At 36.7% G+C, this 27,364-nt stretch overlaps 1 protein-coding gene across 4 annotated transcripts in view; it reads right to left on the bottom strand.

The window, feature by feature from the left end:
• The window catches only part of PTPN13 (protein tyrosine phosphatase, non-receptor type 13), a 146,925-nt gene that overhangs the window by 34,445 nt on the left and 85,116 nt on the right, over positions 1 to 27,364 (bottom strand). The window contains exons 15-27 of one of the 4 annotated variants that reach the window (XM_008058360.1): positions 26,212 to 26,394; positions 21,822 to 21,984; positions 16,612 to 17,029; positions 16,372 to 16,469; positions 14,771 to 14,827; positions 9,405 to 9,494; positions 8,964 to 9,071; positions 8,661 to 8,792; positions 4,839 to 5,305; positions 3,652 to 3,798; positions 2,274 to 2,367; positions 1,606 to 1,691; positions 713 to 875 (exon numbers count right to left, since the gene is read on the bottom strand). In XM_008058360.1, coding sequence (XP_008056551.1) covers positions 713 to 875; positions 1,606 to 1,691; positions 2,274 to 2,367; positions 3,652 to 3,798; positions 4,839 to 5,305; positions 8,661 to 8,792; positions 8,964 to 9,071; positions 9,405 to 9,494; positions 14,771 to 14,827; positions 16,372 to 16,469; positions 16,612 to 17,029; positions 21,822 to 21,984; positions 26,212 to 26,394 — 2,206 coding nt within the window. The remainder of the gene's footprint in view (positions 1 to 712; positions 876 to 1,605; positions 1,692 to 2,273; positions 2,368 to 3,651; positions 3,799 to 4,838; positions 5,306 to 8,660; positions 8,793 to 8,963; positions 9,072 to 9,404; positions 9,495 to 14,770; positions 14,828 to 16,371; positions 16,470 to 16,611; positions 17,030 to 21,821; positions 21,985 to 26,211; positions 26,395 to 27,364) is intronic. The other 3 variants (XM_008058361.1, XM_008058363.1, XM_008058364.1) reach the window with 3 other exon arrangements.

Here is a 27,364-nt window from a genome sequence, read left to right as displayed (position 1 = left end):
CATTTAATCAAGTAGGGATTTAAAATAAAAGACAAAGTACCCCACAAAACCATAATAAAAAATACTGATTAATGAAAAAAAAAAAGACAAAAAACAATGTCTGTATACTTTCATCATCACTTATAAAGAACATATAACCCCCTTAAAAGGAAGACAGACCCTCAGAACAAAAGGTTCTCTAGTATTAGGTACATACGTAGGCTTAGGAAAAAATAGTCACTACGTCATTCTGACTTTTCTTATTTTACTACCAAATAGTGATGTGTTCTAGGTCTAGCATAGTTTGTAAGAAAGACTAGCATCTGGGAACTCCTGGGTACATTTCTTCTCAGGGTTAGGTTTACAAGTCCGTAAACTTAAATCGAAATACAGAGAATCTCAGGGTGAAGGTTTCACATGGATTTCAAGTCATCTCAGCATTATTTATACTAATTTCTTTCCTTGCCAAATTTCATTTAAAGCTTTACCACTATTTAAGGCATTTTAAAATGACCATAATCATGCATGATTTCATTACCCAAAGCTTTTCAGACTCTATGAGCTGTAAATATGTTTCTTTTTACTTAGTATAGTGCTACATCATATTATTACTTACACTTGACAAGAATAATTAAAGAAACTAGGGCAGGAATTATGATTCAACATGTTAAAACAAATTCTGAATAAGCCAGGAATGATTTAAAGGTGAGATGAGAGTCTCCCAAAGCCTGACCTTCAGTGACAAAGCTGTAGTCTTTGACAGGAGTTGTTTTCTTCACCATTGTTTCTGGGCCTTGACTTTGGGCATTCTGATCTGAAAGGGTACACTGTGGGGTTACAGGGACATGTTCTTTGGATGCTGGAGGCTGTCCCTTTTCTAACAACAGATGAACCACCTGGATACATGGAACAGCACTTCATTAATTAAAGATAATGATAAGAAAATAGACACATTTTCAGGACTTTATACAGTTGATGGTATAAAATCATTTAAAGAAACTACCTGTCTACCAAAATATAGGTAGAAGGAGAAAAAAACAGAGGAACAAAAGCAAGGAATTGAAAGTCTTAAAATCAAATGTTTATTACATTTCTGTATAGAAACAAAAGTGATTTTTAAAATATCTATTATAGAAACATGCTAGATATCTATGCTAACATAAGCATGTTATTGAAAATTTAAGTACCAGAAAAAAAAAAAATCACCATTATACTACAGTACAGAAACCATTATAAACAATTTGATAACCATCCTGACTCAAAAGGTATTTGAACAAAATGGATTTAGCCTCGGGGGGCAAAAGAATGTGAGGAATGAAAGCCACTAGAAACTAGTAGATGTTTATGAAAACCATTTTAAAATGCAATCTCTACCCTCCCTCGGTGAGATCTCTGGCAATACAGGAGCTATATGTGTCATAGAAAGCCCACTTCCTTAGGAGAAAACCTCTTGTGGTAAAACTTGCTTCTCAATATGGAAGGAAAAACACAACCTACAGTGGTTAAATAAATCAGGCTTGGTCTCTTGATTAACCGATGAATCAGAGACCTCAGTGAAAACTGATTATTACCACATGATGATGTTCTTCTGAGGTATCTGAAAAGGTTGATTAAATGATCTGTTACCTGTCCTGTGTTTCTCAGTGTTTCCACAGCTTGCTTATGGGTAGCTCCTCCCAGGCTCACTCCATTGACAGCTAGGACACGATCACCTATAAATCAGGCAGTTAATTTGAAAGAAACAAGTCATAAAATAAAGATTCCACATGCATATTTCATATTAATTTTCTTGAGGAGAGACTCTGACAAATTATGGACAAAACTGTGTTACAGTTTCTTCAATATGCTATTTAATTTCTTTCTCAATTCTGTGACCAATTGTAGGTATATTTTAGAACAGTGTCTTTATAAAAATCAATATAAATCACAAAAAAAGATAAGCTAAACTATAAATGTAGAGAGATGGGAAGAAAGTCCCCAGCTAGCTCTTTTTAGAAATATAGATATGTTTTTACAAGGGCACTATCCCTTCCCCATTCTCTGGTAATTTGCTTCTTAGAACATGCAAAACATGAACAAAAACACAGTCTAGATATCTTCTGATACTAGAGAACAAGCTTGAAAGAAGAGTTTTTGAAATGGCATCAAGAAGTTCCTTAAGTCTGTAGTTTTATAATTGAGCATGTTTTTACTTATTTCATATTAATTTGAAAGTTAGTATCAACTTTGTAGCTTCTTATCTATTTGTTGTGATACTGACATATATCATTCCTACATACATACAAACACTGTACCTTTGTGAATTCTACCATCAGACTCTGCTGCTCCCTTGGGAATAACAGCTTTCACATAAATGCCACCATGCCTGACACTGGTATTCACACCTCCCTAAACAGAAAAAGACAAAGTAATATTTGGTAATATGGAAAATTTTGCACTGCCTTCAAATCTGAATCCTAGAAAAGATTCAATTCACAACCAAAGCAGTTAGCATCACATCAGCATGTACAGTGACTTCAATTCTCAAGAAAACTGGTAGCTAAGTTTTCCAAATGTCAAAGCAGTTTATTTTTTAGCAAAACTCTTTATTCAATTCAGAAAATAACAGTATGCAAGATTTTGACTAAATGAGGTATGATGCTTCCTTTATAAGTCTACATATGCATTATGAGCAAGCAGAAAGCAAAACCCATCTACGCAAAATTAGTGTGAGAACATAACTTCAGAAAACAAAGTATATGGAATAATATACTTCAGATTATTTGTTAATCTGAAAGCAAACCCCATTAGCCAAGAAAAAGGAAGTTTTTCTTTCATTTTAAAAGGTCTATGTAGAGAAAGTTTTCAAAAGAGTATAGATGAGCTCTAACAGTCAATTTTCTTGCTCCTGTGAACATGTAGCTTTTATCTCCTTCACAATAAGGGGACAATGAACTTATAAAGAATTATGGGTAATACTCCAGTCTGGGTGACAGAGTGAGACTCCAACTCAAAAAAAAAAAAAAAAGAATTACGGGCAAGAAGAAAAGTGTTACAATATTTTAAAATATGCTAGAAAACAGGTTTTCTTTTTCTCCTCTATATATTTTTAGTGCTGTTTCTAATAAATGGGTTTTTATAATTATTAGTATCCTTCAAATGTGATGATAGTGTTACAATTTAGGTATGGTGTATTTATTAGTATAATTCTAAAATAATATTACCAAATAGCTTATTCTCATATTTTAACTACCTTAAAGGAACATATATTCCTTGGGAACTTCTTATTTTATACTAAACATGTTTACAAGGTATTATATAAATAAACAGTATGTATAAAATATGCAGTCTTTATTGATAATATAGGTTTGAAGAGGTATCATCACATTAATCTATGTTCATGCAGAAACTCCCAAATAAAAAGCATATGCATTAAATTTATATTTTGCAAGTTTTATATTCAGATTAAGCAAGTATGTAATCTATGGGGGAATAAGTTATCATTTGTCTAATTTTTTTTAAACCACAGGAGAAAGTGACTAGCACAATTACTTTTTTAAAAAGTTTTAAGATGATTCAATTTTGAAATTTTTGAAAAAATTGACGAGTGTCCCTTTTTATACAAAATAATTCAGTTAATAAGTTGATTTACAAAAGGCTGCTGGAAATGAAGAAGAGAAAACATTTGAAAACCTTGTCAAACAGTACCGTGACACTTATCCCCAAGCTGTTATCATTTTTAGCCAGTTCAACCTCAAAGATATCTCCAGGTTTAGGAGGTGATGAAGAAAAGATTTCAGAATTCATTTTGTTGGATGTATTCATTGAGGAGGAAGATTCCTTAACCAAGAAAAACAAACAAAAATGATTTTTTGTTAAGAGTCAAAATGAATTATTACTAAAAGACAAATACGTATTTTTTTTTTTGAAAAATTAAGAAAAAGTAAGATATTAAGGAATAGTCAAAGAATTTAAAGGTTGGAAGAGACACCAGAGATCATCTAGTTCCATGTACATATATTCCATGGTTGAAGAAATTGATGACCAGAGGTTAAAGGACTTGCTTCAGGTTAGATAGTTAGATATGGCAGACAAAAACCTAGACAGAACCCAGTTCAAACCATCCTGGCTTTTATAAAATACTGGTCCAATGCTTTTCATAGTATTACATTTATAAACTATTTTCATTTCCTTTAAAAACCAATATATATCAAGCAGTAGTTTTTAATCTGAACCTCTAAAATGAGCAGGCTTCATGCTAACTTTGCTTATATGCTTACAAATTCAATAATGTATACCTAGGAACAACAGCTAAGCCCTATTTATAAAGGCAAAATCCTCTTGTGAGGAATGCCAATTTTTCAGTGAACAAAAGGCCTAAGATTTTTTTCTAAAACTGCTTGTAAACTTGAGTTTAAACTTATATCATTTCTAGGAACGAGCTGTTTTCAATCTTGCTATTATCATCCATTCAGAACATCAGAAGAATACAGGCTGTAACTAGTAAATTCAGTTGCCCGTTATATGAATTACTCAGGAACAACTTTTCAGATATTAACATTCTCTTATTAATATAAACATTAAATATGCAAAAGATGACCAACTTGTAAGAAAATGATTGGAATCTGAGTTTTCCTTCCTTTGTGTTATCAGGTAGCAACTTCACAGAATAACAGCCATTTTAGAGTTAGTATTCAAAGCTTCTAATTTCTCTGAAAGTTAGCATCAAATGCAGTAGCAGTTAGTAGTAGAAGATATAAACTATTCCTTATTTCCAGAACAATGTAAGCAGTATATAGATTAGTCTGCTCTGTATCATATTTGCTGCTGTTTGCTTTGTTAAATGAAAAAAAACCCAAAAGATTAAAATTAAACTATGCCTTTTTTGGTATTTGATGATCCTGACTGCTGGAATAAGTGGCCTCATCCATGTCTGAATCTCCACGGTCAGAATAATCTGTTGCATCGGGAATGCCTGGCTTTTTGGTTTTGCTTCGGTTACCGTCACTGGAAGTCCTCTTTTTCTCCATGGCTTTGGATATTACAGATGGGGAAGGGCTGCCATGTTGTGATTCCTGCCAGGCTCGGTCACCTAAGTGGCTGGCAAAGAAACCATTGATCTGGCTCTGGGACAAGCTGGCACTCTCCGTCCTGGAATCTTGAGAACTCAGGCTTCCTTCCCGCAGGGCCCCAGACAGCCCGAAGGAGTTCTCTGAGATGTGCCTCAGGGTACCACGTGACCAGTGGTGATCTTCAGAAGAAGCATCTATCGCACTGTCTTGCACATAGGGAGGTTTCTTCATGTAGTTTTTCATCCCATTGGTGAGAGGCACAGGAGTAGAAGGCACTAAAAGGCAACATCCATTAATGAGAATAACAAGTTAGTGACACATGCTTGTGCTTACATGCATTAAGTGTTTCCTGCAGGTTGTTGGAAGGACTGTATAAAGAAAATACATGCAAAACCCCTGACCCAGGGTCTGGAACCAATGCAAGGACCCATCAAACAGTAGATTCTTCGCTCTCTCCTTTGGTCGTTGTTGTGACAACCTCTGTCGAAACGTGAACACCTTTTGTCTCAAATTTCTATTTCCATTCTCCAAGACCCATTTCAAACCAGTATCCTTTGTAAAGACTCTACTGAGTCCAGAGATTATTATTTGATAATTTTCTCTGAATATCCATCATTCTTGATCCACATTAAGTAGTTATTTGTACACTTGTTTTATATTGCTTGACCAGATTGCATTTTTTTGAACTCCAAGTAATTATCAAGGAAGGTAACTCCAAATTCCTTACATACAGGTCTTCTCGAAAGCCCTTAATAAAGCTTTCTTGCTGGGTGTGGTGGCACATGCCTGTAATTCTAGCACTTTGGGAGGCAGAGGTGAGAGGATTGCCTGAGTCCAGGGGTTTGAGACCAGCCTGGGCAACTTGGCGAGAGCTCATCTCTAAAAGCAAGCAAACAAACAAACAAAATAAAGCTTTCTGAAGTAAGACACAAACCACAGAAGTGTGTGGAAAGTAATCAAAGATGTGAATTTATAAAGAATGAAAAACTTTATGCAGCAATTGACACCAAAGAACAAATTAAGAGTAATGAGGAACTGGAGAGAAAATATTAGCAACAACAAAAGATAATCAAAGAGTTAGTACCCCTAATATACACAGAGCCTCAAAATTCCACAAGAGATTTTAAAAACTCCTATGGAACATGGATGTGATATGCAGATTGGAAATTCAGAAAATAACTAATAAATACATGAAAAAACACTTTTACTATTGCAATTTAATGTAGTTTTCTACCTGTTTGGCTTACAAAAATGAACACTTTCTAGCACCACTGGTGGTGTGAAGAGCACTGTCATACTACCTGGTTAGACTATAAATTGATAAAACTTTTTCTGTAGGCCAATTTGGTAGCACTTGTCAAAATGCTAATGTACACCATCTCGAATCTAGTTCCGGGGATCTGACCTCTAGGAATACATATAATTTCAATGATGTATAAACAAGTGTATTTGTTGGCACATTTGCAATAGAATTTTAGCTAACTCAGATACATAATAGAAGAAAAATTAAATAAATGTTGGTATGTTTATGACATAAATATAATACCATAACAAACCGATATGTGTGTACATGGATGTCCAGAATACATTGTGTGAACAAGTTACAGAATGACAGACTATAAAACAAATGGTTTTTAATAAAAAATAGTGAATATGTTTCCTAAGAAATCAGATGAGCAGGATTTCAGTTCTTATTGCATAGGTTTTATATAAATTGGACTTTAGTAAGCTAGCATGTATTCCATAATTTAAAAAATTAGCAAACAAAAAAAAAGAGAAGAAAAATAAACACCTTCCTCTTTGCTACTGATGATTGAGAGGGAGGGCCTGGGCACACACTGGTGAGTCTCTGTGTTGAGTCTCTGTTTTCTTTGAGTGTTATCTCTTTTCAGGTGACACCATAGAATAGTTACATACCATGATAAGATTAATCTACCTTTCTGAGGAAATAATTGCACTTCAATACCATACTTTTAATTTTTATTAAGTATGGGCAGTAAAAAAATAATCACCCAAAAGTCTGCTGAGTAGAAAAGTCTTCTCTGATGTTATATGTATAATGTTTAGTGAAAAGAAAAAAAAATTAGTCAAAATAACTCATCTATTCTGGGCAACTTGGCGAGACCTCATCTCTACAATAAACCAAAAAAAATCAGCCGGGCATGGTAGCGCTCCTGTAGTTCCAGCTACTTGGAAGGCTGAGGCGGAAGGATTGCTAGAGCCCAGCAGGTCGAGGTTGCAGTGGCCGGGAGCGGCCACTGCACTCCAGTCTGGGCAATAGAGTGAGACTTCGACTCAAAAAAAAAAAAAAAAAAATTCATAAATTTTATGTCACAATATATTACACGAAATGTTTTTCTTTTCTTTTTCTTTTTTTGGGAGTTGGAGTCTCACTCTGTCACCCAGACTGGGCTCTGGTGATCCTTCTGCCCCAGCCTTCTGAGTAGCCGGAATTACAGGTGCACACTACTACACTCGGTTAACTTTTTTGATTTATTGTAGAGATGAGGTCTTGCCAAGTTGCCCAGGCAGTCTCGAACCCACGGGTTCAGGTGATTCACTCATCTCAGCCTCCCAAAGCATGGGATTACAGGCTGAGCCACTGAGTCCTGCTTCATACTGTTTTAACTCATTCTTTTACATATTTCCTAGTGTCTTGGGGATGACAGTAATTTATATGTATCTAGCACATCAATGTTTTTTTAAAAATACTGTTAATAATGACAGCTAAAACTCATACTTAAGTGCTTAATATATGCCAGGCAATGTGCCAATTCTTAACATGCATTATCTCACTTAAATTTCACAACCTATGAGATAAGCACCTTTACAGTCGCCACTTGGTTATGAACACAGCGAGGCTTAGAAGGTTCCAGTGATTTGCTCAAGGCACAGTGTTAAGTGGTGGAGACGAGTGGGACCTGGACCCTGGAGCTCCCTGCTGCCCACTGCACTGTCTCTCCACAGGGGCCACATGGGCTTCTTTCACAAACATTGTTCTCCTAAATAACAACTTGATTCTCCTAATGACTCTGTGCAAGGCACACAGGCAGGGAAGAGATCACTGTCTCCTCTTTCCATAATGAGAAAACAAAACAAAACTGAGGCTCCAGACTTAAGCCAAACGGCTAATCAGTGGCATGGGCAAGCTCAGGGCATTGGATCTTTACCAAGGGCCTTTCCTCCCACAAAAGGCTACAGATAACAATTATGAAACAAGATGATGTGGTCTTGTTTTTACCTTCCTGTGTGTGGTTGTTGTTCTTTCCTTTTTATAATCTGGTTCATAGATAACTAATATTAACCACACACCGATAAAGAATTCTATTTCTGATTTGACCTCCAAAGAGATGGAACACACTAAGCAATCAGAATTTACTTAAGTAACATCAGTTGTGCACAATGAATCTATTGTGGGCAGGTACTACTAAACAGGAAGAGACAGAAAATCATGGAAGTGAAGAATGAAAAAGTTATATTGATGCATAAAATAAAAACAATTAGAACTTGCACATGTCACGTTGCCAGAAAGGAAATAAGATGTTTCAGTCCAACTTACTGTGCCAATGTATGGAAGAGCTCGTAAAAGGTGAAACAGAACATATAAATAACAGATAGTCACAACATTACCTTTGGAGAGCTTTTCCTTTGGCTGAGAGATAACAAGTGTCACATCTTCAGGTGCATTTTGCAAAATTTCAATGGCAGCATGGTGGCTGACTCCCTCTAGACTCACACTATTCACAGATATCAAACGGTCTCCTGTACAAATAGACAACCCAGTGTTTTCAACAACAAAGATAAATTTATTCTAAATCTTAGAAATGTTATCCTTTTCTCAGTATTTTTGTTTGGCCTAAGTTCTATTTTTGCCATCTGTGCAAATCCATGATTCTCAGGAAGTACTTGGAATGTTACAAAAATGTAAAGTACCTGGCTTTAAGCATCCATCCAAGTCAGCTGGTCCTCCAGGGGTGATTGAACTGATAAATACCCCTAAGTCCAGTCTTCCCATTTTCTCCCCACCAATGATTTGGAATCCTATAAAACAGCACATTAAAAAGAAAATATTGATACTGGTGCTTTAAAAGACTAATGATTAGCCTGCCTGAAACATAGACATTTAGAGGTTGTTGGTATCAAATATGATCAATAGGCCACACACATGAGATAGAAATCTGTAAAAGTTGGTGAAAGTAATTTGTTGTAGGCACTTCACCTTTAGCATTTAGTCTGTGCAGGTAGGGCAGTTGGGGCAGTGGGTGGGCAGCTAGTATCTGGGTCAGAAGTGGGCTATTGCCTCAATGCCAATGCTCTGCTATGCACATTTTCTCTGAATTCTCAAAGACCTTCAAGAACTTCACAGTGACTTACCTAAGCCATATTTTGCATCTTTTTTCAGGTTCACCAACGTGATCTCCCTTTCTGGTGAAGACACTATGCTCCATCTTTTGTGTAGTACATCTATTGGGAATTTAAAATTTTAAAATAAAATAAACATAAATACTCAGGCATTAACATTGTCAGCTTGCTACAATGTAAGCTAACAGAGATCACTAATAAACTGCTCAGTCAGCCAGGCTCGGTGGCTCAGCCTGTAATCCCGCGCCTTTGGGAGGCTGAGGTGAGTGGATTGCCGGAGACCGCGGGTTCAAGACCCGCCTGGGCAGCGAGACCTCATCTCTACAGTAAATCAAAAAATCAGTCGGGCGTGGTAGTGCATGCCTGTAGTTCTGGCTACTCGGAAGGCTGAGGCGAAAGGATCGCCAGAGCCCAGCAGGTGAGGCTGCGGTGGCCGGGAACAGTCACTGCACTCCAGTCTGGGTGACCAAGTGAGACTCCAACTCAAACAAAAACAAAAACAAAAACAAACAAAAAAACCCTGCTCAGTTACTTAAAGATATATTTTAAGTTTACTGGCGTTGTTATCTTACATTTTTATAGTTATCTGTAGTCTGCAAAATGACTACATATTATCACTTTTATTCTTCATAAACTTTCCTATGAAATAAGTACACGTCAGTTACAAATGATTAAATCAATCTCATAGGCTAAATGATTTGAGGCTTAGTCAGCTAGTACAGGAAAGAGATGGACTTCCAAGTTAGGTTTTCTGACACATCACAATTGACTCCTTCAATCTGACAATGCTCAATGGATTAAGAATTTCCCTCTAATAAATGAAATTTATTTTGATTGGTTTTTTTTATAATTAGTAAAATATTCTTAGTAAGTTCTTGAGCAATAAGAAGTGACTATCTATTTTTACAGTCCCATTAATAATGCCTGGTCTAGCACATTTTATTTGTGGAACAATCTCACAAGGTAAGTAAAGACACTAGTTTAACTGCTTTTTAACTACTGTTTTGCAAATGAGGAACAATAGTTTGTGATTTGCTCAACATGACAGCTAGAGTCACTGCCCAGCAAAATGCCTGAAGTCAGTACTTACTAAACGTTAGTTAAATAAGTTGAATGAATGTCAACATCAGAACCAGAATTTACTTCTTACTTTCACTAGCTTTTTAAAAAAAATTATGTATTTATCATAGAGTTGTGGGGTACAAGTGAGGATTGACTGCATAAGTAGATTGCATGTAGGTAAAGTCTGGGCTTCTAAGTGGCCCTCACTCCCCCTGGTAGAGAACCAGGTATCCTTTGGGCTGTACTAGATTTTTTTTTTAAGTGAGGCTAAACATTCACAAATATTTCCTTAATACATATGACACAATTGACATGTTAATCAAGTTAATTTATCTACTTAGCAATTCAAGCATTTACACATCCATACACACTCTTCTTAAATGTCAGTTACAATTTGATAGTTCAAACTTGTCTGTGTGTGAAATTAAACTCTATGTATTTCTCAAGAAGAAGTTTTTTGGAAATTAGAGATTATGGTTTCACTAACGTGGGAACTGTATTTCCTTAAACCTTCATAATGCATTTTTGTAACAACCAAATCAGCATGAAAACAGATCTTATTTCTCAATGTCCAACATATAACCACCCTTGGACTTAAAACTGTATTAATATGTTATAAAACAAATAGTAATTTTGTCACACAACATGTATTGATGCTTGAATGATATAAATGCGATACCTCATATTCTAGAAATTCCTTTTATTTCAGAAAACTGTAACAATGATTTCCTCTTAGGAGTGAATTAACCTTGTTATATTAAGCATCATTTTAGTGCAAATTTGCTCACTCCTTGTAGTGTATATGCTCCTGTTCTGTTTCTTCTTTTACCAAAGCTTGGTTATTATCAATAAGAGTAGTAGTTATTCAGTATTTCTCATTATTTCATTAATGAGATTACAAAAAAAAAAAAATCCCCGGATAATGGTGTGAAGAGCCTTACACGTTGAGTGGTCCTTGCAAAAGCCCATCCATCATTTAATGCCTACCATAATGACATTACCTAAGTACCCAAGATCCTTTTATTCTAAGATAGGGAGTCTGTTCTAGTTTTTAGCTAGAACAAATACAAAATTACACAGAACAAAAACCATAAAATAAAATAACACATCTAAGGGGGTGAGGTCATGCTAGAAAGTGAAATCAGGATAGTGTATAAGTGATCATTGGTGAGGTGGTAAGGGAACAGATACAATCAAAGTGCTTTGTAAAGTGACTAAATGCTGATGAGTGCTTTGAATTTCTATTCCTCCGTCTCCCCTCAAGTTTCAGATTCAATCACCTGCTGTACAGGAATTGGACTACTTGGAAACTGATATAATCCACTGTCCTATGATACTTAATAAGTCCCAAGGCATGCAGATGCCAGAAAAGCAAAACCCCAAGCAGCAAAGACACAGTAAAATGAAAGAAGAGAACACAACCTGGGTAGAATAATGGCTCCTGAGCCACTCTGTTCCTCATCCCAACTAAGAACAGAAAAGGTCCTCAGCCCAGCTAGGTCTTAAATGTCCACCCCGTAATAAGTTGAAAATATCTTAAGTAACTAATTCACTGAATCCACCGCAGCCACCTAACATCATAGTTTAGCCTAGTCTACCTCAAACATGCTCAGCACACTTACATGAGCCTACAGTAGGGCAAAACCATCTAACATAAATAAAAACTATTTTATAATAAAGTGTTGACTATCTCATGAAATTTATTAAATACTGCACTGAAAAAAACAGAACAAATGTATGGGTATTCAAAGTACGGGTTCTGTTGAATGCTTCTTGCTTTTGTACCGGGTAAAGTCAATCCATTATGTCATGGATCATCTGTTATAGCTTGTGGTTTGAACACTTCAGGAAGCAACATGATTAACTTAGCTAAAAGCTACTGTTCAGTTGCTGTCTACTAGTTACAGTAAATAATTACAGTAAACAAGATACATTAAACATCAATTTTACATAATTCTTGGATAAGTTTTACATATTTTTATTTTTACTCTTATCAAGGAATATAATAAGTGAGTGTGTTTTTTTAGAAAGTTGAGCAATTTTTTCTGAAAATCATAATTAATCAAGAGATTGGAATCCTTCCCATATCTCTGCTTCCAAGTGTAAGATTAGAAGACTCATGACTTGTTTCTTTTATCTTCTCTTTCAAAATTCACAATCTTTAAGAATCTCTGGATGCCATAAAAGGTAAGATTAAACTTAATACATTCATCCTTGTTCTAAGTAATAAATAATTCAATATTAACTGATGTTCATTTATAATTTTCATCTAATAATCTCAACAGGAAGAACACTGAAATTTGAATAAGAAGTCTTACACTTGACTCATGGGCAAGTAATTTAACTTTTTGATCTTCAGCTACATGGAAAAATATGCTTGCCATGCTCTATTATGTGAAAATGGGATTCTCAACGAACACTCATTCAGACACTTGATTAGATTCCAAGACAGTTTTGAGGAAAACAGTGCCTTGTTTGCAAGTCGACCGAGGCACACTGCCATTGGACTGACCCTGCTGCAGGGGCACGCGGGAAGAGGAGACTTCTAAAGTTTCAAGCCAAGAAACTACTCTGCACATGTTCACTGGGTGTCCAATGTACATTCACATTCTCTTTCATCATAACCTAACACATTTCAAATTCTCATCCTTGAATAGAATGATCATCAGCTTCTTTCACCATACTAGGAGGAAGCCTAAAGAGTAGATTTGAGGGTGGACTCTGGAAGCAAACTGTTCTCATTCAAATCCTGGCTCCAGCCCCCACTAGCTGTGGACCTTTTGCACAACTCGGTCTATGATATGGTTTCTTACTATGAAAAGGAAATTACATCAGCATCCACCTCACATGATTATTGCAGGGATTAAAAGAGAAATCAACCTAAAGTGCTTAGAACAGTGCTTGGTACACAATCAACACCCAATAACTGTCAGTCAGTAATATGAACATGATAATAGCTAAGCTATTTTAGGTGCATAGGCATTCTAAATTCAGTACATGTTAAGAAGCTTCATCATTAGAAAGCTATATAGCAGGGTTTTAGTAATTTTTGCCCAATTATTAAACTTTACTTCCAGTAACTTTTGCTTTAATGATAGGCCCTCAGATTTTTTAAGGATTGATACATTCAAAAATAAAATGAGAATTTAAAAAATTCTCCTTCTCCATTTGCCATGAGTATTTAAGGCATTGTGTATATTTTTAGTTTTGAAAGCAATTTTAATTCCAAGAAAAAATTTCCTTTCTTGAAAAATTAGTATGTGTATTTCTATCAGAGAATGAGAATTATACAAAATAGTACTTTGTTGTTTGACAGTTTTAACACACAAACACAGCAGTTTAACCTATTCTTGTGCCATCCTTTTCATCATGGCTACGAGGAAAATTAGAGCTAAACTTACAGCTTCATCATGTTTAGCTATATTAATAATTTTGACTAACATATTGGCTACTTTCTCCTCAGGCTTTTGATTATTTCAACTTGGAAACATTTTTGGAGGAAAGTAGTGATAAAACATTCTTTTCTACCCGTGAAAGTTGTTAGAACACATAAGATCATATATATGAAAGTACTAGGCAGTCTAAGTTCTAAACATTTTGAAATTTCTGGTCTTCTTCCTACAAATTTGTTTCTTAGATTCCTTCTGACCTACATATTTCTGGTCTTCTTCCTATACATTTGTTTATATTTCTGTATATTTCTGGTCTTCTTCCTACAAATTTGTTTCTTAGATTCCTTCTGACCTACACATCTCAACATTCAGAATCTTTAATTTCTGCATATATTCAGGATAAGAGTAAAAACTGGTCCCACCTTAGTTCCCAGACTTCACCTTGGCCCCCACCTGCCTCCATGAGATTCCTGCAGTCCCTGTGTCTCCCACCTTTTCTCATGTTTCCATGTCTCTGACCATGCTAGGCCCTTGATCTGGAATTTTCATCTCCATTGTTCTATCTGAATAGATCTTCCTTTGATTTCAAGATTCAGCTCAAGCATCCCCTTAAAATACCTGCCTCAGTTACATCTCTTTTTAATCAAAATTGTCTCTCACCTGAACTATTATCTTAGCTTCCCAATTAGTGTCCTTATCTCTAATTTGTCATTTCTTTAGTTCACCAACATTAGCCTAAATCACAGGTCCCATCATATCACCACAATGCTGAAAAACACAACTCTCCTTTGACTTCAAAGTAAGGCCAAATCCTTGACATGGAACTGAAGACTCTTCATTGCTGGTCCAAGACTGTCTCATAAAGTATAAGAAAAGAGAAAAGGTATGATGGAAATGAGGGAAAAAAACATTTTGTAAACCTACCATTTTCTTTTAAGGGTACTTGGGATGAAGAATTTCCAGAACTATGCATACTCATTCCTGTGGTATAAATTAAATTATTAGACATTTTATAAGATAAGCAGATATTAGATATAGAAGTAATTTCTTCTGATAAGTTCATAAAAATCAATAAAACATTAAGGCAGCAACACCTTCTCTTATTTACACTGAGAAAACTTCCCATGATGGGTATGTTTACTATTTTAAAATAGTAGTTAAGCATATTAAGTTGTTTTGCAGCATAAATTTAAATACAAAATTATTGTTTCTGACAACGACATTCTGACATATCAAATATGAAATGATGAAACTGAAAGGAGTTTTTCATTTGTTCAAATGTTAAAAGAAAATTTAATATTCAATAAGAATGAATAATTTAAATTAAAAACGTGGAAAAATTTCCTTTTCTGAGACAGTTTTATCTATAGAATATTACTCTATAGAATACTACCTTCCTTCTGATGTGTGATGAATTTTCAGGTAGACCAAAGTCTTCCTAATGAAAATAGCTTAGAATCTATGAGGTTCCATTATATGTGAACATACTTCTAAAAATATTTCCTAAAAGATCAATCTCTTAGCCTATTTTCAACACATGGGGTTACCTATAGGATGAAAACTTGCCTTTTATCTGTCTAGTTTTTAAAAAACCAATTCAACTTAAATTGATGCTAGTATCACCTCTGAAAGTTGTGCCAGCCTACATTAATAAAGTAATGCTGCTCTCTATAAATATTTAACTATTATAATGTAGAGTTCTCTTTTGACATCAATTTATTCAACATACCCCAATCCAATTATAGAATAAAAATAACTAGGGTTAAATTAACAAACTTTGGGCCCAGGGAGAAAGTTAAGTAGCAACATCTGGTAGAACAACAGAAGAGAAACAATCCTCGCTTTCCTTTTGTTTCCTATGGTTTCATATTTTGAGTAAGTAGTTTAGGTCTCTGCTTAAATACTACTCTTGAAAGGCTGACTCCAGTACATTTCCCTTTCAAGATGCACAAGGTGACAGGAAACCTTTACTATTTATCTTTCAAGGTAGCATGTGTGCATGTACATACACATATAACTTCTGCACTTAAATAATTAATAGGTCCCTGTTAGCTGGGAGAATTTGAAGACAATCAACTAAGAATTTCTAATTATAAACCACAGTGCACTTCATACAATTGTCTAAGTATTTAGAGACAATTTTGTTTGTGCTAAGCTGAAAGAATCCTAAATAAACCTTTCTTCAACAAACACAGAATTACCAGAGTCCACTCACATAGGCTGGCAAGGAAAAGTCAGAAAAAGGTGACCCAAAGTCATGGGGCCAGCCTGGTTGGGTTCTCTCAGGACGACTGTCATGGCTACTGTGATTCAGAGAAGTTGAGAAACTGTGCCATGAAGCAGTTACTTGTTAAATCAACTGTTGATGTGACGGTGAATTTTAAGTGGTGTAAAATTTTAAAATTCACAGTTATGGCAATTACTGCATAGAATCCCAAATAATTTCCTGGCAATTACCATGATCTCGTTCACTTCACCCTGAGCATGAGAAATGGGACAAAGAAGGTAAGCTTGTTTGTGCTGACCTAGAACAAATGCTTGGCCAGGGTCTTCAATGGATGAGGTGTCTGATTCATGTTTCCTCCTTTCAGGACTTCTATTTAAACTTGCAACAGACTTTGAACTACAGAGGGAAGAGGAAGGTAGGAGGGAAGTGTCAATGTAAAAAAAATATGGTGAAAATAACAAAATGTTAAAACAAAAGCAAATGTATGAAATGGAGAATTTATACATATGTAGTCTGGGTGAGTTAATCTTGTTCTTACTTATTGAGTTTTGTGAATCCTGCCAAAGACTCTGTATCAGATCTTGCCATCTGGTGAAAGGGTTTTCCCACCAGCTCTGCAACGGCTTGTGGTGGGGACTCCATGTTAACACTGACATTTTTCCGATGTGGATACAGGGAGGCCTGACTGAGATCATGGTATGATTTGCTCATCCCTCTAGGCTTTTCCTCCCAGGAAGCTTTGTCACTCTTCTCTTTTGAACTGTTTTGCAATGGCTGGTAAAGCGACAGCTCTGAGCAGGACAGCCTCTTCAGAATCTCAGCTTGGACTGACAAAGGTCGAACGGCCAGTTTGTTCAGGGTGCTGCTGGCCAGACTGCCAGTGCTGATTGCTCGTCCCATATTAAATCCTCTAACGGACTCTGCTTGGAGATTCAGGCTCCTAAACGAAGCTCTCTCTACAAGGAAAAGGATTGCTTTACATGATAGAAATACCGCAGAATCTTTATGCGAAGAATTATTCAAATAAGTAAAAAACAGCATGCATTTTGCAATCATTTGGACTGCCAGCATAAGTAGGTAGTTTTCAAAGTGTGGTCACTGGGGTTTTAAAAAGGAGGTGTGAAGATCCTGTGTTCAAACCATCTTGCCACCCTATTTGCTCTCTCTTAGCTGCAGCCTACTGGGCATTTTCCACTTCATCTAATGACCCTCTTGGGTCCAACAGTGTTTGTGATTCAGGCCTGCAGACACCAAACTCCTACAGGCTTCAGTTAGAAATCAGGATGACAATTCACAGAGAAATGTTCAATCCTTGTGGTGTCTCTGTTAAAGTATCAGCAAACCATGAATGGGGAGGGCAGAGACAAACTCCAAGGAGCTGATGTCAGAGGGGTTGTGCCCAGAGAAAAAGTTTTTGATTGTTATATTTTTAAAAGCTTAAGGCAGACAGTGATGATGGTGTATTGTATGGTATGTGGCTGTTACAAAAAAAAAAAAAAAGCCTTTAAGGCAAATTATTTCTTTTGTTATTTCACTACTAAGCCAAATGCACCTTCCTATCTTACTGACTTAATCCGTCAGTTGAGGCCAAGGAGCCATGGGAGAATCAAGCAGTACTAATCTTCTCTCTGTTTTGGTACCTGTAAATTAACATTGGCAGGGAACTGGGCATCTTTTTACCTTTAATTCTTCTCACTCTTAAATACCCATCCAAAGTCGTCTTTTAGAGGCTAAATTTAGAAATACTTTACAAATGCTTGGCTATTCTATTTTGTGAGAACCGATGTCATACCAATATTTCAATATGTGAGGCTACTAACAAAAGCACTGCAGCATAATAAAGAATAAGGGCACAAAGCTTCAAATGATTTAGTTGTTGATACAGTTAGTGACCCATATCACAAGGCACGCCCTTTGGTCCTCCCTGGAAAGTAGCAACTCAGTGTTGCTTTCTATATGGATTAAAGCTTGACCACTATGTACAAGAGCTAGGAAAACTAACTTCCTTCCTTCCTTTCTTTCTCTCTCTCTCTTTCTTTTTATCTAATCTATCTGTCTATCTACCTAATCTATAGTTAGAATCTCACTCTGTCCCCCAGACTGGGGTGCAATAGCACAGTCACGGTCATCACAGTTTCAACCTGCTGGGCTCAGGCAATCCTCTGCTTCAGCCTTCCAAGTAGCTGGAACTATAGGCGTGCATCACCATATCTGGCTATAATAATTTTTTTGATTTATTGTAGAGATGAGGTCTCACCATGTAGCCCAGGCTGGTCTGGAACCCCTGGGCTCAGGCAATCCTTTTACCTCTGTCTCCCAAAGTACTGGGATTGCAGGTAAGAGCCACTGTGCCTAGATGGAAAACTTGTTTTTAAAAAAATGTCTCCCTCAAGGGTACCATGTTAAAAATAAAAATAAAATAAAATGATTACTGACTTAGATCTTTAGAGATGTTTCATTTCTCTTTTACTTCCTAGGAAGACTAACAATTGATATTTCATCTCAGACACAAACAGGTAGGAAAACATTAAAGATTTTTAATATTCGTGCATCAGAATGATGCATAAATAAACATATCTCACTGTCACTAAGAAAATGCCATGTTTTTTTTCTCTGAAATAGAAGTGGACACCAAATTAAAAAAAGAAGTTAAAAAAAACAAGACCTTCATTAAAATTCCCAGAATCATTTTTAACTTAAAATTTGAAGTTTTTACTAGAGTAGATAAGACTATTCCTATTTTCTTTTACTTTGTGAGCAGCCTTTGACCAAGAAAGTAAAATTGAGTCTTACGAAGATTCAATTACCAAGAAATGCCTTTGCATCCAACAGGTTTCTTCATCCTCAAGGAAAATGTAGACCAAATGCAGGAATATGAACAGCTCAGTTTAGGTTTTGTGACCATAGCAGAGATTATGCTATGCCAATCCATCTACAGCCCACTCCTGGACAGGACTTATAGCCTTGCATATACTCGGTCACTTATCTGGTCTGTCCTATTGCATTTTACCCAGAAAGAATTCCAACGTGAATCGTCCATATGGGAAAGGACACTAGAATGGGCTTATGTCCCGTACTAATATTGAAAGTGAACACACAGGCTTTCTTGTTCCACACACAGGCTGCAATCCATACTTCCTGATTTGTTTCTGCTACTGTTCAGTCCCTCATGCCACTTTGTGTCTCCTTACATTGTTAACTCAATCATATGCTCTTTTGAGGAAAGGAACTTCATTTATTCTTTTATCTCACAGTATTAAGTGATTACCCATTTCAGTTTCATTCTATGCCAATCAGTTCTTAAATCCATCAAACAGAAAGTGTCCTGGACTAGGAATTAGAGAGATGAGAGTCCCAGCTTAGTATGATCTCTATGAAGTTTGGGTGAAATACTATCTTCTCTGAACCTGTTTTCCCTAATATTGTGAACTTAATGACCGCTCAGATTCTTTATAGACTCTAAAGAAGTTAGCATACATTTGTTAGCTACCAACGTCCTGCAGATAACACAGCTTGTTTTTAATTGTCTAGTACAGATAATGAAATAGGCAGATAGTTACTTATAAGCCAATTCTAATTCTAAGCAAGTAATAATGCCTGTGCATGCTTAACAAAATCTGCGGAAATATATAGATCACACCACCTTAAAGTGCTTTCACATGAGTTCAAGGATGCAGAGCTGCTGTGATTCTAGGGGCAAACCTGTGAGATGTGTAGAGGCTTCCCCTCCCCCACCCCACCTTGGCCTTCATGGATGAAGAAAGTGAGATCCAAAAAGTTAGTGACTCTTCTAAGGTCATTCATCTTGCTGTTGCTACTACTAGTACACAGTATCTTCTCCTGCTGTTGGTACTACTGTTACTTCTAGTGGCAGTAGAGGGAAAACAATGTTGATGATGGTGATAATAATAACAATATTTATGAAATCCTTACTCTGTGCCGGGTACTTTTAAAGTGCTCAACATGTATGAGCTCATTATCTCTTTACAACAACCTCATGATATAGACATCATCGTTATGACAATCATTTTACAGATGGAGTAACCATGGCAGAGAGTTAAGTAGCTTGCCCAAAGTTTTAGGGCTCTTTAAGTAACAGAGCCCACTTTGAAACTGGCAGTTTGGCTTCAAGGCTCAGGCTATTAACCACTGTCCTATAAATAGTTCTTTAGCACAAGAAACATTGAGAAGCCAGGCTCGGTGGCTCAGCCTGTAATCCCACGCCTTTGGGAGGCTGAGGTGAGTGGACTGCCTGAGCCCGCGGGCTCGAGACCTGCCTGGGCAACTTGGCGAGACCTCATCTCTACAATAAATCAAAAAATTAGCCGGGCGTGGTAGCACGTGCTTGTAATTCTGGCTACTTGGAAGGCTGAGGCGGAAGGATTGCTGGAGCCCAGCAGGTTGAGGCTGTGGTGGCTGGGAGCGGCCACTGCACTCCAGTCTGGGTGACAGAGTGAGACTCCAACTCAAAAAAAAAAAAAAAGAAACATTGAGAATGGAAGGCCAGCTTCCGACTTTTGTTTTCTGACTCTCTTCACTACACCACATCTATAGTAAATTTACCTTCAGTTGTTCAGAGTTTGTACTGAATGTAATATTTGTCCAAGTAGGATTGCTTATGACTCTAATAGGTTTGATATTTCACTATACTTTGAAACCATATAAGAGTATATGCATTTTTTTAGCAGAGCGAAGCAGAGAAAGAAAAAAATAATGAAATTAGTAGCAGTGGTTATCCTATTGTAGCATGCATAAAAATCATTACTAGGGAAAGCCTGTTAAAACGCAGATTCTAGGTAACCAATTCCAGTAACTCTCTAAATTTTAGGTAGGATCCTGGAATCTTTATTTAAAGTAAGCATACAACCCCACCTCCATCATGAGTCTGAAACATTGAGAAATATCTGTTCATAGGCTGCCATCACCCCAGTCTGATCACCTGGGGAAATTATTTTCTGGACAATTTCAGAATGTGAGAAAGTTCAGGTGAAGAATTCATAGGGCCCTGCTGCACAAGGTCATCTGCGTTATTCCATCACATTTTTCCATCACATATTTCAGAGTGTTTCACTTAAGCCTATAAGAATTTACTATGCAGAACTGTATTTTATATAACTTTAATCTCATTGCAGAGCAAGCTTTAAATATTTTAGTTCTGATTGAGATATTTTTCCAGATCCAAATTAGTTTCTTCTGCTGGTTCTTTTTCCAAAGCAAGTGATATCATGCTCCTGACTATGTACAGTGGGTACTGTGGTTATTCACCTCACTTCAAAACAGGGGTGTACCCCAAAACTATGTCCTGTCCCTTTCCTGTCCGTGCACTCGCCTGTCCTTGTATCCCAAGTTCTTTTTGTCATCAGGAAAGTCCTTCAGATCCAATTCTCGTGACACCTTTCCAGTACTCTTGCCTCTCTGATTTCTCTCACTACTTATAGTACATACCACAAAGCCTGTATGGTACAGTCTACTGTTAAAGTCTGGAATCTCTACCGTATATGATTGATTCATGGATGTCGGTCTTACTCTCCGAGGCAGTGTTTACATTTACTGTGGGTGGAGAACATGGTCCTCCCTTTTATAATGTTTACATCAATTAGCTTACTGCTAAGCACAAAATAGACATTTTAGACATTTAGACATTGACCATGTGTATACATTATAAGCTTTCATCTGAAACATGTGGTCGTTCTTTAAAATTTATGGTAAGAGTCATGCATATGCCTGGAATAGACTGCTTCTCCTTACCAATATCCTGGGTGTCTTGGTTGCTCTGTCTCGCTCTCATTTGTAGCTGGAACTTGTGCTGGGAAGAGCAGAGATGTAACAGGTACTGGCACACCTTACTGTTGTCTGTCTGGAAGGCATGTTTTATTCCATCTGATGTATTCTGCAGTGTGATTTTCTTTTTCTATAATATGAACGAAGGATTTTCAAAATTAGGATGCTTTTCTATGATTTTTACATACACAAATACTATAAACTAATAATATGTTGAAATATACTTATATTCCCCATTCTTAGGCATTAGGTATTCCTTGACCTATATATAAATATAGAAAATATAATCCTATACAGTCATGCTTCACTTAACAAAGATACATTCTGGGAAATGCAGTGTTAGATGATTCTGTCATTGTGAGAGCATCATAGTACTTACACAAACCTAGCTGGCAGAGCCTGTGACACATCTAGGCTATGTAGCATAGTCTATTGCTCCTAGGCTACAAACCTGTACAGTATGTTACTATACTGAACACTGCCAGCAACTGTAACACAATGGTGTTTGTGTAAACATATCTAAACATAGAAATGATACTGTAAAAATATGGTATTATCTTATGAGATCATCCTACATGCAGTTCACTGTTGACCGAAACATTGTTACATAGCACATGACTATGTTATTGTAAAACAATTCAGAAAATAAACTATTATTTCTTGCTACTTTCAGAAAATATAGCTTAAGTCAGATTGTATATACCAGCCATCAAAAAGGGAGACAATTTCCTTTAATAAGAGTATTGATATTTTAGGGCTGGGAGCAGTGGCTTACACCTGTAACTGCAGCACTTTGGGAGGCTGAGGCAAATGGATTGCTTGAGCCCAAAAGTTTGAGACCAGCCTGGCCAACACAGCAAGACCTTGTCTTAACAGAAATTTTAAAAAAAACTTAGAGGAGACCATGGTGGCTGGAGTGTGCCTGTGGTCCTGGGTACTTGGGAGATTGAGAGGGGAGGATCACCTGAGCCCGAGGTCAAGGCTGTGGTGAGCTGTGATCATGCCACTGTACTCCAGCCTGGGCAACAGAGTGAGACCCTGACTAGAAATAAATAAATAAATAAATAAATACATACATACATACATACATACTAAAAAAAGATTACCAAGTTTATGACAACGTTTACAAACACCAAAACTGAAAAATACAACAATATGTGCTCTACTCTGTAGGATATGAAAGCTGACAGTATAGAAGAATTTATTTTATAATATATAACAATAGGAGCTGTGATTAATTCAAGTAGAACCTGAGTGGCAAGAAGGAAGGCTAGATGGAAGGGAGCAATTAAAGAAACTGTGAGCATGGAGGTACTGGACAAAGTAACTGTCAGAATGGGAATAGAGGTACCAGACATTGTAACAGTTGGGCTGAGCATGGAGATACTGGACAACCTTAACTGTTGGGCTGAGAATGGAAGTACTGGACATTGTAACTGTCAGGCTGAGCACGGAGGTACCAGGCAATGTAATGCTTGTAATGCCCGTAATGCTCGGGCTGAGAGATCAAACACATGGGTAGTCAGAGATGGCAATTCCTGCCAAATGTAGGAAAATAAAGAGAACCTCAAATTGGTTTCACTTCCCTGATGTTTCTTGAAAATGAAAAATGTCTCTCGTGTAAATATCCCCAGATTTTTGACCCAGATGGTGAGGCTTGCAGGTGATCCACACACCTTAGGGGACTAGCATTCAACAACATACCAGGCCCCAAGACTGATATCTCTGGATGGCTGTTTAAGTTCAGTTAGACTGTACTCAAGTTCTTGGCTACTGTGCAGATTATTCTACTTCAAGTCCTTTGTCTTTACTTCAAAAACAGAAATAGGCACAGAAAAGTCCAATTTAGTAGCCTCACAAGTGATACAATGGAATATTACCCATCTTCATAATTTTTGGTCTTGTTTACAAATTTTTTGACCTTTTTTTTTTTTTTTACATAAATCCACTTTTTAAAAATTTATAGCACAGTTGTAAATAGAAAACCAGTACCACTTGCTATAAATAGAATCCAGTTATAAAATTAAATATAATAAATGCAATAGAAACAAAATAACATTGTAGAATTCTAGATAGATGTTATTGCTGATGAAATCTGTGAACTAAATATGTTCTCTATGAAAAACAGAAACCAGGTCGGGCTTGGTGGCTCAGCCTGTAATCTCAGCACTTTGGGAGGCTGAGACGAGTGGATTGCCTGAGCCCACGGGTTCAAGACCAGCCCGGGCAGCTTGGCGAGACCTCGTCTCTACAAGAAAAAATAAAAAATAGCCAGGTGTGGTAGTGCACATCTGTAGTTCTGGCTACTCGGAAGGCTGAGGAGTCCAGAAGTTCTGAGGTGGCTGTGAGCATGTGTGCCACAGAACTCCAGCCTGGCCGAAGGAGTGAGACTCCAACTCAAAAAAAAAAAAAAAAAAAAAGAAAGAAAGAAAGAATAACAGAAACCAGTCAGTGCTACAGGGTTCAACAAACTGGTATCTTCATGATTAGTAGTAGACATAGTAACTCTTCAAATAGTTGTGGATTTTGTTTCTTCTAACAAACATACTTCTTAACCACTGTCAAGTAATTTGTAAGGACACTGAATGCCACAGCTGTAAAACACTCTCACTGATTCAAGCATTAATGTAGAAGAATCACCTTAGTCTATCAGTAAAAAGAACCATAGAACTGGTTCCTATAACACCCAAAGGCAGCAGGGGAAGGCAGATCACACACACAAAATGGTAAAGATAAGTTAGAGGTTCATAATAATTATGAAAAATGATATTATAGGTGATTTAGTATCTAGGAAAGATGTACACGTTTGAAACAAATTAGAATAATTTTTTATTCTCTCCAAGTGTTGATGGATGGACTAGACAAGAAATATGCTTGAGGGAACTCAGTTGTGAGAAAGGGGAAGGCTAAGGGTAACTGTCCATCTCCCCAGAAGCTGGTAAAAGAATAAAAGGAAGGTTAAGAAAGAGAGCTTTGTGCTAGAGAAAGAACTTCAGGTTATGCTCTTACATAACTTCAGGTTATGCTCTTACATAGAGGGGTAATTTGCATGGGATTGTGATCTATCCTCTGTTACTGCAGATCTTTACAAATGAACTAATCATGGCTGGTTCTACATATGGGGTTGGTGTGGTACTTGGGAAATGACATAATGCTGAATGCTATCTGATTATGTGAATTGCTGCCCTTTCAAAACTGGTCCAAATTGGATTTGTATCTAATTAATCTAAGGTTTCCTTCAGACACTCACTCTGCCAGTATTTCCATGGGGAGAAGGTAAATTAAACCCAGGTAATTTCCTGGTCTTAACAACAGTGGGAAGATGAGGGTGGTCTGAGCTTTCTTGAGAGAACACATTATTATCTGGTAATGTTAATGGTACCTCCGGGTTTCATATGAAGTCAATCAACTAACCATTAGTAGCCGGGCATGAGGCTGAGGCAGAAGGATCGCCTGAGCCCAACAGGTTGAGGCTGCGGTGGCCATGAGTGTGCCACTGCACTCCTGCCTGGGTGACAGAGTGAGACTCCGACTCAAAAAACAAAAACAAAACTAACCATTAGGTCTAGAACTGATTTCAAAGTTCTCCAGATTTAAAGTTTATCCAAAGTTCGTGGGGACCTTGATATCTTTATAAACATTGTTCTTGTGAAATGGTATTTTAGTCTAAATATAAACTAAAGGTGTCAGTAGTCCCTGAATATCATTAGGAAAGCAAATATCTGAATATATTTTTTATTTTCCACTGAAGTTTGCCAATGGAACTTCAATGTTCAGATACCCAACTATGACCCAAATCAAAATATGCCTTTATAGCTCACCATCTTCCATAAACACAGTACTTTCTAAAAATCACTTTTCCAACTCTATAGAGAGTATACACTAAAATCTAAAACTGGAGAAAGTCCTGGAACTAGTTCATAAAATTCAATAAATCCCTTCCTCTGAGAGTCATGCAACAGTTGCTATGAGGGGTCTACTACTGGTACGCTGGGGTTAAGACAATGATCTATCTTAAAAACATTAGGAGGAGTTCTCCATGTCAGAAGTTATAACCTAGAATAAGTCCTGACTTAACAGAGAATTCAACGTGGTTGTAATTTAACTAAAGTTAATTGAGCATATAACCAGCTAGGCACATATAATACTCTTTTAAAAATCACATCCTGAAAAAAGAAACAAATAAAATCTCAATAATACTTTCCATAACTAAGAAGGAACAGTTAAGTAGTGTTAAGGTATATCAGCACTACTGAATGGCAGAATCCAAAGGTTAATGAAAATCCATTAGTATGCTACATTGGAAACTGGTAACATCCACTTAAAAATATAAGGAAAATAGGTTAAAAGAACGTACAGAAAAAGAAATCTTCTTGGTTTCCCTCCACGGAAAGCGAAGGACCAATGTGCGAACTCCATTGTGAACTTCAAACACAAGCACACCTTTAGAACAGACTCCAAGCAATATTCCTGTTTGTGACTTTTTCTCAGGGTGCACTCGGTGAAAATGAACTCCATATTCTGTCAGTCTTTGGCAGACCTGTTGAAACAATACCATGCCATAGCAATGCATTTTGGTAAATGGTGACATAAAGATATTGAAGATGGACCAATGTAGTTAAACGTGGAAAGAATAATCTTTTCAACAAATGTTGATGAAACAACTGGATATCCCATGCCAGAAAAATAATTTCAAACCTTACTTCCCCTGATATATAAAAATTAATGCCAAATGGATCACAGGCCTAAGTATAGGAGTTAAAAGTAAAAAACTCAGAAAATCTTTGTGACCTTGGATTGGGCAAAAATGTCTTAGATGGAACATGAAAAGCATGGACCACAAAATAAACCATTGGTAAGCTGAAACTTCATTAACAGTAAAACCTTGCTCATCAATAGTCAATGTTAAGAAAATGTAAAGGCAAGTCACAGACTAGGAGATAAATATATGTAAAACACATATCTAATAAAAGACTTGTAATCAGAATACATGAAGAACATGGACTTCTAAACAGTTAGAAAACATAACCAGACACAAAAATGGGCAAAGAGTTGTATTAGACATGTCAACAAAGAAGATATGTGAATGGAAAACACATGGAACGATGCTCAACATAAACATAATGAGGGAAATACAAATTAAAACCACCACGATACCATTACTCACCTATTTCAAGGGCTAAAGTGAAAAAGACTGAAAGTACCAAGTGTTGTCGAGGCGTGGAGCAACTGGAACTCACACACACTGTTGGCAGGACTGTAAAATTGTACAACCACTTTGGAAAACAGTTTGGCAGTTTCTTCCAAAGTTGCACATATGTCTACCACAGGTCCTAGCAATCCTATTGCTAGGTGTTTACTCAAAAGGAATAACAACTATGTTCGGAAAAATGGTGTCTTTGGAATGTCTATAGCAGCTCTGTATCTATCAACTAATGAAAGAATAAACAAACTTGCATAGCTATACAAAGAAAAACTACTCAGCAGAAGAAAGAAACTACTGGTATATA

The sequence above is a fragment of the Carlito syrichta genome, unplaced genomic scaffold (genome assembly GCF_000164805.1).
Source record: "Carlito syrichta isolate Samal-C Ts95f unplaced genomic scaffold, Tarsius_syrichta-2.0.1 Scaffold303314, whole genome shotgun sequence".
Taxonomy (NCBI): domain Eukaryota; kingdom Metazoa; phylum Chordata; class Mammalia; order Primates; family Tarsiidae; genus Carlito; species Carlito syrichta.
The sequence above is the reverse complement of the archived record's forward strand: the minus strand, read 5'-3'. Positions and strand labels throughout refer to the sequence as shown.